This window comes from Camelina sativa, chromosome 15 (genome assembly GCF_030686135.1).
Source record: "Camelina sativa cultivar CO46 ecotype springtype chromosome 15, ASM3068613v1".
Lineage (NCBI taxonomy): Eukaryota > Viridiplantae > Streptophyta > Magnoliopsida > Brassicales > Brassicaceae > Camelina > Camelina sativa.
Genome location: NC_141894.1, coordinates 7,216,136 through 7,235,517, shown reverse-complemented (window position 1 = coordinate 7,235,517; position 19,382 = coordinate 7,216,136). Strand labels below are relative to the sequence as shown.

General features: G+C 33.1%; 2 protein-coding genes and 2 pseudogenes across 7 annotated transcripts; 2 read left to right on the top strand and 2 right to left on the bottom strand.

Moving 5' to 3' along the window:
• The first annotated feature begins 3,810 nt into the window (after positions 1-3,810).
• LOC104748216 (putative polygalacturonase At3g15720) lies at positions 3,811-6,264 on the top strand. 4 transcript variants are annotated; one of them, XM_010469891.2, is made up of 9 exons: positions 3,811-3,923; positions 4,079-4,195; positions 4,264-4,398; positions 4,517-4,675; positions 4,774-4,981; positions 5,219-5,300; positions 5,390-5,498; positions 5,586-5,708; positions 5,792-6,264. In XM_010469891.2, the coding sequence occupies exons 1-9, from the start codon at positions 3,921-3,923 to the stop codon at positions 6,218-6,220; spliced, it is 1,365 nt and encodes a 454-aa protein (XP_010468193.2). In that variant the 5' UTR covers positions 3,811-3,920; the 3' UTR covers positions 6,221-6,264. The 4 variants fall into 4 exon arrangements, with proteins under 4 accessions (XP_010468193.2, XP_087342945.1, XP_087342946.1 ...); XM_087486819.1 differs by lacking the exon at positions 3,811-3,923 and having other exon boundaries at positions 3,936-4,195; positions 4,524-4,675; XM_087486820.1 differs by lacking the exon at positions 3,811-3,923 and having other exon boundaries at positions 3,939-4,195; positions 4,590-4,675.
• A 4,782-nt stretch (positions 6,265-11,046) lies between these two features.
• On the top strand, positions 11,047-11,699 carry LOC104745888 (pectinesterase inhibitor 12 pseudogene; annotated as a pseudogene). The gene has a single exon (XR_015582814.1). The product of XR_015582814.1 is annotated as a pectinesterase inhibitor 12 pseudogene (transcript).
• Positions 11,700-11,850: 151 nt separating this feature from the next.
• Positions 11,851-14,824, bottom strand: LOC104748214 (uncharacterized). The gene is made up of 2 exons (XM_087487023.1): positions 12,580-14,824; positions 11,851-11,918 (listed from the first exon to the last, which is right to left on the bottom strand). Exons 1-2 carry the CDS (start codon positions 14,822-14,824, stop codon positions 11,851-11,853), a joined length of 2,313 nt encoding a protein of 770 aa, XP_087343149.1.
• Positions 14,825-17,347: 2,523 nt separating this feature from the next.
• On the bottom strand, positions 17,348-19,235 carry LOC104748213 (putative polygalacturonase At3g15720; annotated as a pseudogene). Its single transcript, XR_015581621.1, has 7 exons — positions 19,218-19,235; positions 18,741-18,890; positions 18,442-18,649; positions 18,142-18,223; positions 17,951-18,059; positions 17,744-17,866; positions 17,348-17,652 (listed from the first exon to the last, which is right to left on the bottom strand). The product of XR_015581621.1 is annotated as a putative polygalacturonase At3g15720 (transcript).
• Between the last annotated feature and the right edge of the window lie 147 nt (positions 19,236-19,382).

The following is a 19,382-nucleotide window of genomic DNA, read 5'->3' as shown; positions in this document are numbered from 1 at the left end:
ATTATATGAAAGATTTTTGAAAAATAAAGAAATATTTATACTTCATTCAAACATAAATATATGCTTCCATTTTATTTATATTTGAATTATCTTGAATTATTCTGTAATACATTTAGTTAATAAAAATTATGATTTTTTCCTACATATAATGTAATACAAATTTTTAAAAATGGACAATATCCCACATCGCCTAAAAAATTGGGCAGTGGTTAAGAGTCATACTATAAAAAAAAACTATAATGATTCTGCATACAAATAAGTAGAAAGCTTGATTTATCAGGCATACAAACTTAAAAACTTTTATTTTGTTTATTCCGGTTCTTTATTTTAAAGATTTTTTAAAATTTAAATATTATAGATAATTAAAACTGTTAAAAATTTAAATATTTATATTTTATAAAAGTATAAATATTATAAATATTTATATTTTTTAGAAAGTTAAACTTTATAAAATATTAACAATATTAATAATATTTAAATGTTTATGAAGTTTCAAACTTTATAAGAATTTTAATTATTATAAATATTTCCACTTTTTAAAAAAATAAAAAGACTTTTAAAATATTAATAATATATTTAAACTTTTACGAAACTTCAAATATGAGAAATACTCAACCATTTTAAGAATTCTAAATATTATAAATATTTAAACTTTATAAGAAGCGTCAATCTTATAAAATGTAAATGGTTACAATCTTAATAAATAACCTATCAACTCAGTCTAATATTTATAATACAAAAAAATAAATATTAAAAATTAAGATGATATAGTGCAAGTTAAAATATTTTGGGACGGGGTTATATAGCGGGACGGGTTTTGTCGATATTTATATAAATTTCAAATATCATTAATTCGGTGTTACACGTGTACAACATAATTTCATTATTTTGTTAACACTATCGGTATAAGATAATAGATATATCTAATTAAATTGATTAAATAAATATTATGTAAAAATTAAATTATATTACGGTATTATATGGTTTAAACCATAAAATTAACAATTATTATATAATTATAACATACTTAATATATAAATACAGCTTATAATTTAAATGTTTTAGTTATAAATAATTTACCGTGATATATTGCGGGTCCTAATCTAGTTATAATGTTATACGCGGAGCAGCATGTGCTGCAAATACGGCTGCATCGCGATTGTAGCCCACTAGGAACAAATAATGTAAAGTAAACCGTAGATTGCAGGGGACTTTATTTTGAAGCACATCAACTTAGGCTTTGAATGGAGAAACATATCATGCAGAGCAGATTAAGTGGTTCAAGCAGATCAAACAGAATAAAAGTAGATTAAATATTTGGTTGTTCAAATGCAAATCAAGGTGAACATCATCAAAAAAACTGTAGACCATATTTTCATGTATTTCTCTTGCATTTACCACAAAAAGACAAAAAAATGAACTACACACCGTTCATCTGCATTAACTTTAAAAAAAAAAAAAATTGAATGGTAACTTAGTGATAAAATTATTATATTATCTGTTATTTTTCTGTCATCCCATTCAAAACCTTAATATCCGTTGATGGACCCGGTGAAATTCCCGTATGCAGCAGTAATGCTCACGGAAAAGTTTTTGATACGCAGCCACTGATGATTTGTCTCTTTACCTTTGCGTGGTTAGTGATTAATTACTAGTGTTGTACCCATGATCTGTCATCTCGGGCAATAGGCAAAGGGCCTAGGCCGGGGTTGTTCAGTGGGCCAAGAGCGTATTACTGATCGGCCCATCAGGCCCGGAGGAAGGAAGAGAGCGCGGAGATGCTTCGTGTTGGTCAGCTCGCAGCTCGGGCCCGGTCAAAGATTCCCGCATTCAAGAGGATTAATTAGGCTGCGCAACTCGTGTCCTATTAATTGTGCATTAATTAGGTAATAAATTGGTCGGTATAAATATGTAAGGGGGGTGTCACTTGTGAAAGGATCGAAAAAAAACTTTTACTCTCAAGCAATAATACACTTTTTGCACTCAAATACTCTCAGTTTAGTTCGGAACTATTAAACGGTGATAAACTCCTCCGCATTCGAATCACTTCGGAAGGGGAACTTGATTTCAGTTCTCACAACTAGCTAGCGTGAAATACTATCTATCAACTTAAGACTAGTTTAATCACAATAATAAATGTGGGATTTACAGAATTATCAATTTCGGTTTTAATGTTTTACTATAACATATAAGAAAGAAAAAGGTGGAATTGTCGATTACGGATACATTCTGAGAGAAACAAGATATGAAAAAACGATTCAGTATTGCATAATTATTTGGCTTTAACTCTCTCGCTATTTCATCGTTCTTCTTCTTTTTTTTTTGCTTAGATTTAGATAAATATTGTGGCCACAGAAGCTCTATTAGACCCATTTCCTTGTGTGTTTCTGATATTATTTACATCTAGCTTAAAAAGATAGACTTTAATTTTAGAGATCATGAGACTTTTTTAGTCGACCCAAGAAAAAGTTGTAGTAGAGATCGTAGAATTTTAAGCACAGCTCCTGATCTTTGTCATATGGGCCAAAAATGAGCCTGGTCGTTACACATTCCGCTGAAACATGTATTTAGGCCTGTATATTGAATAATATGATTCTGAGCTACTGATGGAAAGAAAATTAAATTTTTACAATAATAATACTATTATACGACAACTAGTATGATAATTTATTTTATTTTTGTTCTTTCGAAACCTAAAGAAAAAGCTAAAATATTGAAAACCCAAACCAAAAGCTAAGCAGAAACAAAAAGAAATAGAAAAGCGAAATATGAAGTCAAAAGTAGACAGAAAAGAGAAGAAGCGAACGGAAGTTTCTTTGGATTCTTCAAACTAAAGAAATCAGTTATACTTCCGGATTATCATCAGTCACATTTAATATGATCTGTAACAAATCGAAATATAAAATTATACAAGCAAGGAACAAAAATCAGGAAAGCATACAAATATAGTGAGTTAATTTTATTCGCTGCCCCTTGCCAAGTTCTAGGTGTGCAAACCAATAAAAACTCTGTCATTCACTGCCCAGTTACAAGTTCAAGGTCTGAAAAATCCAATAAACATTGTCATTCGCTGCCCGATCTCAAAGTTCTAGGTCTGAAAACCAATAAGCTTTGTCAAAAGTATACAAAAAAAAAAGAAAAAAAAGTAGACAAATATTGCATGATATTTTATTTTTGTTGATAGGATAAAATAAAAACATGCCACACTTATTTTGGAGTCCGTGGACCACTAAAACTTCCAAGTTCGGAATCATAAAATTATAAGTATATCTCAATGACCAAGATTTTGGATGTTCTCTTTTAAGACTTCCAAAATTTTAGCGATAGAAAAATACTCCATCCGTTTCAAAATATAAGATGTTTTGGAGAAGTTTGTTGTTTCATAATATAAGATGTTTTTAAATTTCAATGCAACTTTTAGATTAGTTTAGTATTTTATATTATGCAGTATTGTTTCTGATTGGTTAAACTTTTTAAAAGTAAAGATTTCTTAATCTGCGTGTTTTGCTTAAAACATCCTATATTTTGAAACGGAGAAAGTATCAATTTAGTTTGTATATATATGGAAGTTTTTTTTATAAATATTTTTCCTTATACTTTTGTTATATTTTTAGTAATTTGCTTTAAAATTGTTCTAAATGAATACACAATTATTAAATATTTTTTCTGTAGATAACAGTAATAGTAAGACAATGGTACGTACTTTTATGACATCCTTTTTATTTATTACTAATAATTACAGTGCCCACTCTGACCCCCTCATGGACACTGGTAATTAATACTCCAGTTTCCAGTATATAAAATTTACTTGTTGATGTATCATCTTTTTTATTAAGTAACTTAAATATACATATACCTATACATATTTTTGGATTTCACATACGTTGTCTTCTACTGTCCCACACACATATCCGCTGAAAATGGTAAAGCTCTTTAGCATCTTCTTTTCTTTGTAAATATGGCATCTATATAATTAGTATATAGTAAAGCCTTCGCTTGAACAATCTATGTTCTTATACTGTAAATATATTCATTTTAGTTCATGGTTTAACTCTTCTTTCTCCAATAATATATGAAGAAGAAGGCTTGGTTCTTAAATTTCTCACTGCTCATTCTCCATATCTTCACTTCTTCGAATGCATTGGATGTTACTCAATTCGGAGCGGTTGGAGATGGAGTTACAGACGATTCGCAGGTAATTTATATTAGTCTTGTAGTTCTAATTTTGTTCATAAAGTTTCCTAAAAATTATAAACTTTGTAGGCGTTCTTGAAAGCTTGGGAAGCTGTCTGTAGCGGAACAGGAGATGGGCAGCTTGTCGTGCCGGCAGGGATGACATTTATGTTACAGCCCCTGAAGTTTCAAGGTTCTTGCAAATCGGCCCCTATTTTTGTTCAGGTACTCTGTTTTTCCCCTGTTTTCTGTTTTTGATATTAATGAAGAATTTGCTTCTTCTTTTTTTCTGTTAAAGTAATGAAGACTTTGCTGAGGTAAGTAATTAGTAATTTAAATGAAGATTTTAGGCAATCTGGTTGCATCGAGTAAAGGAAATTGGAAAGGAGACAAAGATCAATGGATTCTTTTTGCAGACATTGAAGGACTTGTGGTTGAAGGTGACGGCGAAATTAACGGCCAGGGTTCGAGCTGGTGGGAACACAAAGGCTCCAGACCTACCGTGAGTGTCACGTTAGATGTTTCATTTTCCAAAACATTGATTCGTTTTGTTTGCAGTTTTATGAAAATTAAATAAAACGAGATATTCTGAGGTATTAGGCATTGAAGTTCAAGAGCTGCAACAACCTTAGATTGAGTGGATTAACGCACGTAGATAGTCCAATGGCTCACATTCACATTAACGATTGCAACTACGTGACCATCTCAAGTCTCCGGATAAATGCGCCGGAATCAAGTCCTAACACTGATGGCATCGACGTAGGCGGTTCATCCAACGTTGTCATCCAAGACTGCCTCATCGCAACCGGTATGAAAACTCAATTTCTAACTACTTTTGGGGACTCTTGGCAATTTTTTAGTATTGCCTCAGATTACATACATTATTAAAACAAAAGCAGCTTTAGAACTAGTTCCTGTATGAATGCAATCTTGTTACATGTCAAAATAGACGGTCCACCGAATGTCGCATCCATATAATGTCGTTTGGAATTTACTGATTATCTTAATTGATGTATCATTCACATGTCGTTACACTCATTACTAGGTGATGATTGCATAGCGATAAGTTCAGGGACGTCAAACATCCGGATTTCCGGTATAGACTGCGGACCAGGCCATGGAATAAGGTTAACTAATTAAAAATCTACCAAAGTAACGTTATTTTTATATAGTATATACTAAAAACCATTAACCATGTATATTGTAAAATATATAGCATAGGAAGCTTGGGAAAAGATGGGGAGACAGCTACCGTTGAGAATGTATGTGTCCAAAACTGTAACTTCAGAGGAACTACGAATGGGGCTCGGATCAAAACTTGGCAGGTACTTTTCTAATAATCTCTCATTAACTCATGATTTTACATTGTGTTTCTTTTTCTTGTTCTTTATAATATCTCCTAATATACATAGGGCGGATCGGGTTACGCAAGAATGATTACATTCCATGGAATAACTCTAGACAATGTAGAAAATCCAATTATTATCGATCAGCTCTACAACGGAGGAGATTCTGATAAAGCCAAAGATCATAAGGTACGTACCACAAATTTACTAACGTTGATCATAAAATTGTTTTAGATCAGAAAATGAAATATATATTTTTTTGGTTGTTTTAGTCGTCGGCAGTGGAAGTGAGCAATGTGATGTATAGTAATTTCGTTGGGACGTCGAAGTCAGAGTACGGAGTTGACTTCAGGTGCAGCGAGAGAGTACCGTGCACAGATATTTTCTTGAGAGACGTGAAAATAGCAACCGCATCATCAGGATCAGGACAAGTCGCACAAGGACAATGTTTAAACGTGAGAGGTGCGTCCACACTCGCTGTCCCAGGTCTAGAATGCTTAGCCCTTACCGCAAATATGTTGTCATCGCCGGAACAAACTTGCATGTTGGCACAATCAGTGCAACCAAGAACACAACCGATGCAAGATCCAATATGGGATTTTGAAAGCAGAGGGAAACGACTTATAGTTTCCAATACCGTATTATTTTCATTTATCTCTTTGGTTACATACAGTTTTAGATTATTAATGGAAAACTTCTAAAGTATATTATACAAGTGGAGATGATAAAGTAACCCTTGTTTTTATGCGTTTCGTCACCACATGGATTTCAAATTGAAGTGATTAGATATTAGTGAGAGTGGAAACAATATATCCGGATTCTTTAAACTATATCTATGTGGTCTGTATGACTGCATCATTAGAAAAAACTTCTAATTAAAAATCAAATTCCAAATTTAATTATCTAGGATTTTAGGCCAAATCAATTAGAGAATTAGCAATTATGATTAACCTTTTATCAAAGTAGTCTTGAAGTTTGAAGATATTTATAACCAATGTCATTAGTATTTATTATCCAAAAAAACAAATTAAAAAATGCTAACAATAATTAATATATCAAAAGTAAATCTTTGATATTAACAATGGATATGGAAATATTTTCATGGTTGAGTCGTTAAGTAAGAAACAAATTAACAAACAAAACAACGACATATTCTCCATATATTCTGCGACATATTAGAACATTGACTAAATCAAATTACCACCCATAAAAGAATATTACCTAATCGGATTTGGTAAGGAACCTTTTTAAAGGTATAAACGAAATATGAACAATACTTATATACATGTATCTAATCAGTCTTTACAATTAATTATCTACTAATTACAGTATAACCAAACATGATTTTATTTTTAAAGGTATAAACGAAATATGAACAATACTTATATACATGTATCACATTAACTAGATTCGGACCCACACGTACGTGCGGGGATGATTTCAAAAATTAAGATTATTATCAGGTTTGCAATATTTACGTATGTGCGGGATAATGTTTATAAACATATTTTTAACGAATATTAGTAACATTTATAATCTAAACTCTTATCAGTATAGCATTTGATATGTTATTGTTTTTTTAGACGAAAAGAATGATCATATATGTTTTGATTTTTTAGACGAAAAGTATAAACAACTACAATTAAAAAGAGTAAGACGAATATAGAATGTTTATATCTTGACAGAAAAACCGTCATGTCCCATATATGTCATGTTTATTCTATTTCATAATTGTGATTTTAAAAATACTTTATCCATTTGAGATTGTATATTTTAGTGTAACATATAAAGAAATAGGTAGAAGATTTGGATGGGATATTCATACTTCATGTACTTTTTGTTTGGATATTTAATTTTTACAAATTAGTGGACATTATACAATTTTTTTTTATATTTCTCATTATCTATCAAATTGGATAAAATCTGCCATAATGATTAAAATTCCTAAACTTGATGACCTAAATTGTATAGCGTGACAAACCCACATTGATAGACTTACTTTGTAATAGTTTTGCTATTTTTTTACTTGCCACCCAAAAACCACATGAGCAATGTTTGTATTCGCCGTGTTGAATTTGCAAAACCCGTGGGTAACATGTATTTCAATAAAAAAAATTATCTATAAAATATGTCATAAGAGATTGCATAAGAGATTATTTTATGTTTTGATAGACTAAAACTCAGTAAGATATTCAAAAATACTCAAATTTATTTCATTCCAAATTGCTCGTACTCAAGTTAGATTTTGAGAATAAAATATAGCTATTAAAAAAAAGAATTGTAGCCTGTTACCCAAAATTTTATATATTCATGTGTGAAAAAAGTGAAACTATTCCTCTTTAAATTTGATATTTATTCATTAGTATTTATTAACAAAACTTATCCTTATGCACTAACACAGTTACGGTAATTATGTTGGTATGATAGGTTCTTTCGTTTTAGTTGGTAAGATAGCTTCTTTTTGCCCCAAAAAAAAACTTGGTATGTTTAGTTCTATATTTATGCAATCGAATTAAAATTGATTTCTATATGTTATGTAAAATTGATAATTACATTTCCAAAATTTTATTGTAGGTTATTGGTTTTGTATAAGTTTGGATATGCAATTCTAACCAATACTCTAAAATATGTTTTGTTTGATTACCACAATTTAAATAACACAAATTAAATAAAAATAAACAAAAAGTGAATTTACAATTTAAAAATAATTTTGTAAAATATATTAATAAACATTTTGATTTCTTATACCGCACATATATACCTATGCTATATGTGTGGATGGTTGCACAAATCTACTATACAATTATATTAAGTAGAATCAATCACTTCAGAATTATATTATTGATAATTAAAGTCCTTTGTCAATACTCCTTCACCTTTCACCTTACATGTTTTTTTCTCCTTGACACCATATGTAGTAACAACATTAGTTCTTTTTACCGCATGCAAACATATATATACATATAAATATTAAAATCATGTCTGACAAAAAAATGTTAAAACCATGCGTGACAAAAAAAATATTAAAATCATTTATATATTGGCATTTTCACGTATTTTTTTTGGTAGGAAGTACCTCCAAGTATCTATATTGGTATCTTCATGTATCATTAATAATATATAAAATGAAAATATCAATTTAAAATTTCAAATCTTAATTAAAGATATTACTATTTTCATAGTTATGATAGTCTTAAGATATAATTTCATAAAGATAAACAACACATTTTGTTGTTAAATGGTTAGGATTTTGTCAACAATGATATAAATGATAACCCTTTTCAAGGATGAAAAATATTAGAATACTAAAAGCATAAAAACCTTAAAAGAGTAGTTCTAAATAGAACAAAAACGCCACACATATATTTTTTTGAGTTAAACATGAATTTTTGAACTCTGTAAAAAAATAGAATTCAACATAAATTAGTTTCATATTAAAAAAAGACTTAGAAAAGAAGTATGCATACTAAATACTTTATAAATTCAAACCATTGTTTATAATTGATGATTTTTTTATTATTTTATCTGATAAAACGACATATCCCCACTGGTTTGAAAAGCTTGACATCATGATTTGGATCTGCCATCGTTGGTAGCCATTTTGATATATAAAATTAGATATTTCAAGTAGGATCGGGTACAAAGCTCTTTGTCTAACGATGGTTATATTTATAGTGGAGGTCAGCGATTCCATTAATAGGATAAATGCAAATGATACCATATATTTTCATAACAAAATTGTTTTTTTGTTCCTGTATTTACGATTTTTTGAATTGAAAATGTCTATAATTTAGGTGATAGTAATTATTATTGTGTGCACATTTGGTAAGTAGATATATATTTCTAAAGATTTTGAATTTGATCCTAATGACTCATATCCTAAACAATTCAAATATGGTTGATATTTAAATTCGTAACTATTAAGATTCGGATTATGGAAATTTTGAATGCTAATTATTGTTGTTTACTTGTTTGAATGCTAATTATTGTTGTGTACTTGTTTGAATGCTAATTATTTTTGTATGTCGTAAATGTTGTTTACTTGTTTCCCTTTTTGTGCTACTAATTATAGGTCCGTTTGGATACATGTTTACCGTATACAGTTCTTCTATTAATTGTATATGTTTGGCTCTGAGTTATATATATCCTTATTCTGTTTTAAATGGCATTTCATGTAATAATCTCTTAATCTATGTCTACTTATTAAAAATGCTTCCCTTTTAATAGTATAGATGTAACTATATTTTTTTTCCTGCATTTGTTGTTATTTGAATTTTGAAAAAACGGGCATGTTTTACTCAAGTAAAGAATAAAAATTGTGCTTAACCTCTCTCACATTTGAATGAGAAAAAATGAATATAAATCTGAAAAATTAAATTCATATCATATCATAAATGACTAAATGAGAACAAAATAAATATAAATTTGAATGAGAAGTGAGTTTAACTTAACAAGCAACAAAAATTATAATCTTGTAATCGAATTTATTCGGTTTTTTGTCTCGCTTCTTTAGATGAACGGTTAGTTATTTTAGATATAAAAAATTTCAAATTTCAAAAAATTCAAAATCTTATAAATATTTACACTTATTTAAAAAATATCACAGACATTGTTATATATATATATACGTCGGGACGAGTTTGGGTTAATATTAATATAAATTTAAAATTATCAACAACATGGTTGAATCATAAGTTCATTATTGTGTTATCACTATCAATAATAGAATATTAAACATATTTCATTAAATTGATTAAATTACGGTTAAGTAAAAAATAATATATTCTATAATATACCGTGCGTTAGGTCCTAAATTTAATAATCAAAATACATTTATATAATCTTGAACACTACATAAAACAAACATAATTAACAAATAAATATAAGTTGAATTTTTTTTAAAATAGTTTAGAAAAACTCGCTTGCGGTATACCGCGGGTTACAATGTAGTTAATTTTTAATTTTTAAGACACTCATTTTAAGGTTCAGCCGTGGAGTGAGAAATATCAATATATACATAGTTAGTGGAGTTTTAAATTAAACTAATATTAATCTAAAGTTAAAAGACCTATTAAGGGGTGTTTAATGAAGATATATACATTAGTTTTTTTTTTCAACACCATTTTTTTTTTCACTTTTTACCACTTCACATCATCTTATTTTTCCTCCACCTAAAAATTCAACATTCATACAATCTTTATCATCTATAATGGTTTTGTTTAATAAATAAATTGGAGGTTAATAGAAAAATAATAGTAAAAGAAAAAACATTTATAATCATTAATTCAATAGTTATGTTCATAGTCATCAACTCATCATTTTACATAGTCAAAGAGTCCATTGTACATAGTCAAAGAGTCCATTGTACATATACATGTTTTTTCTTTTACTATTATTTTGTATTAATGATTTAACTATTGAATTAATGATTCAACACATCCGTTGTACACAGTCAAAGAGTCTTACCAAAAACTTCTATGTTCACTTTTACTATAAATTGTAACACAAAGTGAACATATTCATCATCAATCAATTCTTATTTTCTCTACTTCTTCCACAGAAAAAAAAATTAAAAAGAGATGAAGTTTTTGGTTTCATTGGTTATGTTCTCTCTTCTCTTGAATGGTTTCGCATTTTCTCAAACTCTCATTCAAGATTCTTGCAAGAAAGCAACCGTGAAAGAACCGGCCTTAATATACAATTTATGCGTCGATTCTCTTACACAAGATCCACAAAGCAGAACCGCAACCACCCTCGAAGGTTTGATCATAGCATCGACGAAGAACGCTGAAGCAAAAGCTATGAATGTTAAAGGAATCATTGAACATATCCTCAAGGGCAAGGGATATGCAAGTATTGAAGCAGAGCTACGCGATTGCGTTGGGTTTTATGACGATGCTAATGATTTGTTAAACACTGCTTTAGCGAGCGTTCAATCGCACGATTATAAAACTGCTAATGGAGATTTTAGTATTGCTTTGGATGTACCAGAAAATTGCGAGGATGGTATCAAGGAAAGAAATAAACAGAATTCTCCCGTTAGTAACGAGAACAATATTTTGTTTCAGAAGATTTTGATTCCTCTTGCTTTTAATAATATGCTAATATGAATTTGTCAAAGTGCTTTACCAATTATACATCGATCAATGATCCCTTATATAATAAAACGAAAGTACATAACTTTTTTTTGTAGACTATATAATTTTTATAAGTCGGTTAGAAAATAGATTATAGATTAAATATATATTGGTTTCAAAAAAGGTTATAAATTAATTGGTCAATTTGTGGGCTATATGAATACATTTAAGAATATTTCAAAGAATCTTCTTTGCTAATTTTCCTTTTTCCAAGCTTCTCTTTGCTTCTTCAAGCTTCCAGGCTCCAGCTCTTGTAATTTTCCTTATCGATTAATACATTAACCACCATTCTTTACATCAACACTAAAAACAACAATCTCGCCTGCTCGAATAGGCTCTTTGGTCATCCGCAAGAACAATATATCCCCCTGTTACATTAGCCTCAAATCAATAACCAAGAACCACCACCACATAATCTAACAGCAACAAGTAATTTCTGTCATGATATAAACCGGTTTGACTTTTGAAAATGATGTTGAAAAAAAGACATGGTTTTTCTCTAATTGATTTGGCATAAAATCCTAGATATACAACTAATAAAATTAATAAAACTATTAAAATAGTTAAAGTTCTTCTATAGATATACAACTAATAAAATTAGTCATAATTACTAATTCTCTAATTGATTGGGCCTAAAATCTTAGATAATTAAATTTGGAATTTGATTATTAATTATAAGTTTTTTTCCAATGATACAGTCATACAGACTACATATACTTAAAAGAATCCGGATATATTGTTCCCATTCTCACTAATATCTAATCACTTCAATTTGAAATCCATTTAGTGACGAAACGCATAAAAACAAGGGTTACTTTTTTTTTCTTTTTTTTTTTCTTTTTTTTTTGTCAACAAAAGATCAGCTCAAACGAGCCAATTGGGTGGGAAATTGTTTACAAACAAAACATGGTGCAAAGAGGTACGCGCTTGGCGTGCCAGAGAATCCGCAGTTACATTAGCAGTTCTAGAAAGTAAAGATAAGGAAAAAGATGAAAATTCCTCCCTATCAATCTTGAAATCGTCAAAGTACGCCGAGAAACCTGGCCAGTCCGAAGGAGAAGACACCATTTTCACCAAGTCTAAACAGTATGTAAAGAAAGCCACATCTCTGAAATCATGTCCGATCATGTAGCGCATCGCCCAAATAAAAGCTTCAACTTCAGCATGTAATGGAGAAAGACTTCGTCGGAAATTCATGGCTCCCATAGTCGGCGACGCGGACTGGAACGAGGTACACCACCATCCAGCTCCTGCAAAAAGGTCACCTGCTTTCCATGATCCATCTAAAAAGCAGCGATAACCCGAAAAAGCCGTGGGTAGGGCAGCAGCTACCACCTTAACCGGTGATCCTGAAACTACAGGAGGGGTGGGATAAGTCTCCAAATCCCCCTCTACCTGAGCCTGCTGCCACGCAGATGCTTCACCCGCTGCTACCAAAACAATATCCTCCGACCGCTCCACAATGTTTTCAAAAACACTTGCATTCCTAGCTTTCCAAATATACCACATAAGCCAAGAAAAAACCGCCACAGAAGCCCCAGGATTCTGCTGTCCTAAAAAATGATCAATATTAGCATACACTGAATCCGTTGGGAAGGAAATTGGTCCCACTGGTATGTGTGCCAAAGCCCAAACCTGTCGAGCCAGTGGGCAAACAAAAATAGCATGATTTATTGTTTCCTCATCAGCACCACACCATACACATCCTAAGTCGCAAGCAATACCACGTCGTCCCAAATTTACCGAAACCGAAATACATCCCGATAAAACCTGCCACATAAAATGTTGAATCTTTGGAGGGCAACGAACCCGCCAAACACTAGCCAGAAGGGGGGTTATTTCCTGACCACAACCAGATGCCGAAAAAGTCTGTGGTACATCAAGACGAGCCGTATGATATCCTGATTTAACTGTATACTTCCCCGTTTTTGTAAAGTGCCAACCGAACGAGTCTTCCCTTTGGTTACCTCCTAGAGGTATAGCCCCTATCAAAGCAACATCTAGCGGATCAAAATGCTCATTGAGCATATCCATACGCCAAGTGTTTGTCTGTCGATCAATTAACTGATTCATTTGAAGAAAAGGGTCCCGTAACAGGCCCTTGCTTAAAGCTGCTCTCGGGAATTGAGCTGGTACCCAAGGATCTGACCATATTGAAATGGTGTCCCCGGAACCAACCCGTTTAATAAGCCCTTTATTAACCAGAGAGCAAGCGGAACATATACTCCTCCATCCATAGGATGGAGAGTATGACCTAATTGGATCCAATGGGTGCGTATTCCTGTAGTACCTGCTTTTAAAAACCCTAGCAAACAGTGAATCTGGCACATCAATCAGATGCCATAACTGCTTAGCCAGTAAGGCTGAATTAAAATCATCCACATTCCTGAAACCAAGCCCCCTTAGTTGTTTACTGACACATAATTTTTTCCAGACAAGCCAATGCATACCCCCCGACTTACCATTATTACACCACCAAAAATTAGCCACCGCACTAGTGAGTTTTGATGTAATTGTTTTTGGTAACCGAAAACAAGACATCACGAATGTCAGAACAGCAATAGCAACTGATTTAATCATCACTTCCCTGCCTCCTTTTGAAAACAAGTTTGCTGTCCAACTACTCGTCCGACTCTGAATTCTATCTCGCACAAAAGAGAAAACCTTTGTCTTAGCCCCTCCCAAACTCTCGGGTAAACCTAAGTAAGACCCCATACCGCCCAAAGTTGTGATCCCGAGGACACCCTGTAGCTCTGTCTTTGTTGCCTCGTCAATCTTATGGCCAAACTGTACCGAGGACTTAGAAAAATTAATTTGTTGACCCGAAACACACTCATACTGCTTCAGTATATCCAAAATAACCCGACATTGATCGTTGTCCGCCTTACAGAAAATTAGACTGTCATCAGCAAACAATAAATGCGTAATAGGCGGGCATTTATTTGCCACTTTTATACCTGTAATAAGCTTATTCCTTTCTGCTTTCCGTACATTCGCAGCTAAAACGTCTGTGCATAAAATAAACAGATAAGGGGATAAGGGGTTGCCCTGCCGTAATCCCCTTTGTGGGACTATCAACCCATTCGGTTGTCCATTTAGAAGAACTTTATACTCAACTGAAGTGACACAAAACATAATCCACGAAACCCATGACTCTGCAAACCCCATTTTCCGTAACACCGCCGCAACAAAATCTCATTCGACCCTATCATATGCCTTGCTCATGTCTGTCTTTATAGCCATAAATTTCCCTTTACAAGATGGGTTTGTGCGCAAACCATGAAACATCTCCTGAGCAATAAGGATATTATCTGAGATCAAACGACCATGGACAAAAGCCGACTGAGTCTCAGAAATAAGACCCGGTAAAACCTTCTTAAGCCGCTGACACAAAATCTTTGAGATAACCTTATATCCCATGTTACAAAGACTAATCAGCCGCAATTCCATCATCCGAGTTGGCTTGACCACTTTCGGTATGAGGCAAATATGAGTTCTATTTAAACCAACAAGGGTTACTTTATGATATGTCTATATTTTGCATCTCCTTAGCCTGTATTTGTCATGCATTTAGCTAGGACAACTAGTCGTTTTGCATCATTTTAGAACCTCTTTCGTACATTTTGCATGTTTAGGAAGTTTCTGCATCATCCTTGCATACATTGTGCATTTCAGAGTTTTTCAGGTGTCTAGGAGACGTTGGAAGCGCAGAGGATCGAGCCATGCTCAACCTCTGCAACCGAGCCACGCTCAACCTCCGCAACCAAGCCACACTCAACCTCCGCAACCGAGCCACGCTCAACCTCCGCAACCGAGTCACGCTCAACCTCCGCAACCGAGTCATGCTCAACCTCCGCAATCGAGCTACTCCCAGCTGCATCAATCGAGCCATCCTCACTTCCACAATCGAGCCATCCTCACTTCCACAATCGAGCCATCCTCACTTCCACAATCGAGCCATCCTCAACCACCTCAATTGAGCCATCACTCGAGCCACCGGTCTAGGGATTCAGCTTTTGACGTCTTCATCAAAGTTGTAAATAATTGAGTCATCTTTCCAATGCCGTTTATTTCAAGCCAATCAGAGGTGTGTTTCAAGAGTTATAATCGTTTTAGTGGATGCGTATACACCCAACTCGAGCCACTTTCACCGACCATGCTCGAGTTATTTTCACTCACACCACTCGAGCCAATCCTACTCACGCCACTCGAGCCACTCCCACTCACACCACTCGAGCCACTCCCACTAACACCAATCGAGTCACTGGATGCACACGGACAAAATTGTGTATGCCAGGAAGACGCTCCGTCTGACATGCTTCAGGAGATTCCCAAACTGACGCTCTATCTTGTCGTTTTAAGTTTTAGGGATTCACACGTTTTTACTATATATACATTTTGTTAAGTCTTGTTTTGGACATCTTAGTTTTTATCTCGTTTTCTTTTGTAAGGTTTCCCTAGCCACCAAAACCGTACTCTGATCTTGTATCCCGATATCTTTGAATTTATTCAGTATTTTGATTTGATTTCTTCTACAAAGTTGTTCTTCACATTTTAATCTATCTAAGAATGCTTGTTTCAATGTTTTCTATGTTTGCATCCTTGACTATGATTTTCGGATCTGAGTAGTGTGTTAGTTCTTGAGGATGGGATAGATTAGGTGGAGGATCTTAGGATGTAGAGTGTTTAAGCGTTGATTGCATGATTCCCTTCTGGACTAGAGTAAGAAATACTAGTTTTTCTCTGATCAATTGGGACTAGGTTTGAGACATTTCCACACCCAAAAGGTGTTTGATGAAATGTCCAACCAACTAGTGCTAGAGACTTACGTTCCTAGCCTAAGAGATTAGTTGTCTAGGATGTTTGTTGACATGAATGAACTTGTTTCTAATGCCTGCTCGACCATGATCCTCTAGCGAGAGCTAGGTATGGAAGTGGTTGAGTCTGAGTAGCTTTTGCCAAGAGATTGGATTAGCTAGGTTGTGATGTTCATTGTTTGGGGATAGTTTGCTTGTGGTATGTTAAACACTCTGTAGACTAGGATACTCCACCGACATCAATTACCCCATCCTTAGGACTTCTTTCTTTCTGATTTTTATTACATTCCTGAAAAAGTTTTGTTTCTTGTTTTTTAGTTCATGCTTAGACTCGTTTATGTTTTTATTTATTTTTGCTCCGTGTCATACATTCTCGTTTCTAGTTCTGTGACTCATTTCGGTTTTGCATTTTGATCACTCTAGGATTGTTAGAAAAAAAAAACACTCTTTTGAATTGGCTTAACTTGTGACTTCTTGATTGCATCTTGAGTGATAGTGAACCTTCCCAACTGGATTGACACCTTAAGTATTACAACGCATAAGGTTAGTTGAGACCAACTAGGAGATACAAAAATCCTAGTATCAATTTATTATCTCCACTTGTATAATACTCCCTCCGTTCTAGTTTAACTGTCGTTTAAGGTTTTTGCACACAAATTAAGGAAACTATTAAATTTTATGTTTTGCCCTTCATTAATATATTTTATAATTTTTTCATTGGTTGAAACTTTAAAACAGCAGGGATAAGATTGGAATATTCATCAAACATCTGCATTAAAAATCTAAAACGACAACTAATATGAAACAAAAATTAAATCCTAGAACGACAACTAAATTAGAACGGAGGGAGTATACTTTTTCAGTTTTCCATTAATTATCTAAAACTGTATGTAATTGTAACCAAAGAGATAAATGAAATTAATAATACGACATTGGAAACTATAAGTCGTTTCCCTCTGCTTTGCAACGGTTGTGTTCTTGGTTGCACTGATTGTGCCGACATGCAAGTTTGTTCCGGCGATAACGACATATCTGCGGTAAGGGCTAAGCATTCTAGACCTGGGATAGCGAGTGTGGACGCACCTCTCACGTTTAAACATTTTCCTGGTGCGACTTGTCCTGATCCGGTGTCCCAGTAAAATTACTATACATCACATTGCTCACTTCCACTGCCGACGACTAAAACAACCAAATATATATATATATATATATTTCATTTTCTTATCTAAAACGATCTTATGATCAACGTTAGTTAATTTGCGGTACGCACCTTATGATCTTTGGCTTTATCAGAATCTCCTTCGTTGTAGAACTGATCGATAATAATTGGATTTTCTACATTGTCTAGAGTTATTCCATGGAATGTAATCATTCTTGCGTAACCCGATCCGCCCTATGTATATTAGAAGATATTATAAAGAACAAGAAAAAGAAACACAATGTAAATTGACTTAATGAGAGATTATTAGAAAACAACCTGCCAAGTTTTGATTCGAGCCCCATTCGTAGTTCCTCTGAAGCTACAGTTTTGGACACATACATTCTCTACGGTAGCTGTCTCCCCATCTTTTCCCAAGCTTCCTATGCTATATATTTCACAATATACATGGGTTTAAGTATATACTATAAAATAACAACATTACTTTGGTAGATTTTTAATTGGTTTACCTTATTCCATGGCCTGGTCCGCAGTCTATACCAGAAATCCGGATGTTTGACGTCCCTGAACTTATCGCTATGCAATCATCACCTAGTAATGATTATAACGACATGTGAATAATGATACATCGATTAAGATAATCAGTAAATTCCAAACGACATTATATGGATGCTATTTTGACATGTAACAAGATTGCATTCATACAGAACTAGTTCTAAAGCTGCTTTTATTTAAATAATGTATGTAATCTGAGGCAATACTAAAATTGCCAAGAATCCCCAAAAGTAGTTAGAAATTGAGTTTCATACCGGTTGCGATGTGGCAGTCCTGGATGACAACGTTGGATGAAGCGCCTACGTCGATTCCATCAGTGTTAGGACTTGATTCCGGCGCATTTATCCGGAGACTTGAGATGGTCACGTAGTTGCAATTGTTAATGTGAATGTGAGCCATTGGACTATCTACATGTGTTAACCCACTCAATCTAAGGTTGTTGCAGCTCTTGAACTTCAATGCCTAACCTCATAGTGTTATTATAAATTTTGATAAAACTGCAAACAAAACGAATCAATGTTTTGGAAAATGAAACACCTGACGTGACACTCACGGTAGGTCTGGAGCCTTTGTGTTCCCACCAGCTCGAACCCTGGCCGTTAATTTCGCCGTCACCTTCAACCACAAGTCCTTCAATGTCTGCAAAAAGAATCCATTGATCTTTGTCTCCTTTCCAATTTCCTTTACTCGATGCAACCAGATTCTGTCAAGATATAAACATTCTATATTCGTCTTACTCTTTTTAATTGTAGTTGTTTATACTTTTCGTCTAAAAAATCAAAACATATATGATCATTCTTTTCGTCTAAAAAAACAATAACATATCAAATGCTATACTGATAAGAGTTTAGATTATAAATGTTACTAATATTCGTTAAAAATATGTTTATAAACATTATCCCGCACATACGTAAATATTGCAAACCTGATAATAATCTTAATTTTTGAAATCATCCCCGCACGTACGTGTGGGTCCGAATCTAGTTAATGTGATACATGTATATAAGTATTGTTCATATTTCGTTTATACCTTTAAAAATAAAATCATGTTTGGTTATACTGTAATTAGTAGATAATTAATTGTAAAGACTGATTAGATACATGTATATAAGTATTGTTCATATTTCGTTTATACCTTTAAAAAGGTTCCTTACCAAATCCGATTAGGTAATATTCTTTTATGGGTGGTAATTTG

Bases quoted from the DNA above. Each gene is read 5' to 3' on its own strand.
- LOC104748216 (XM_087486818.1), top strand. From the start codon at position 4,073: ATGAAGAAGAAGGCTTGGTTCTTAAATTTCTCACTGCTCATTCTCCAT. The intron at 4,399-4,516 runs GTACTCTGTTTT...ATTTAAATGAAG, and splicing joins CGGCCCCTATTTTTGTTCAG to ATTTTAGGCAATCTGGTTGC. The intron at 4,982-5,218 runs GTATGAAAACTC...ACTCATTACTAG, and splicing joins AGACTGCCTCATCGCAACCG to GTGATGATTGCATAGCGATA.
- LOC104748214 (XM_087487023.1), bottom strand. From the start codon at position 14,824: ATGGGGTTTGCAGAGTCATGGGTTTCGTGGATTATGTTTTGTGTCACT. The intron at 11,919-12,579 runs GTACCTCTTTGC...TTAATCGATAAG, and splicing joins TTCTCTGGCACGCCAAGCGC to GAAAATTACAAGAGCTGGAG.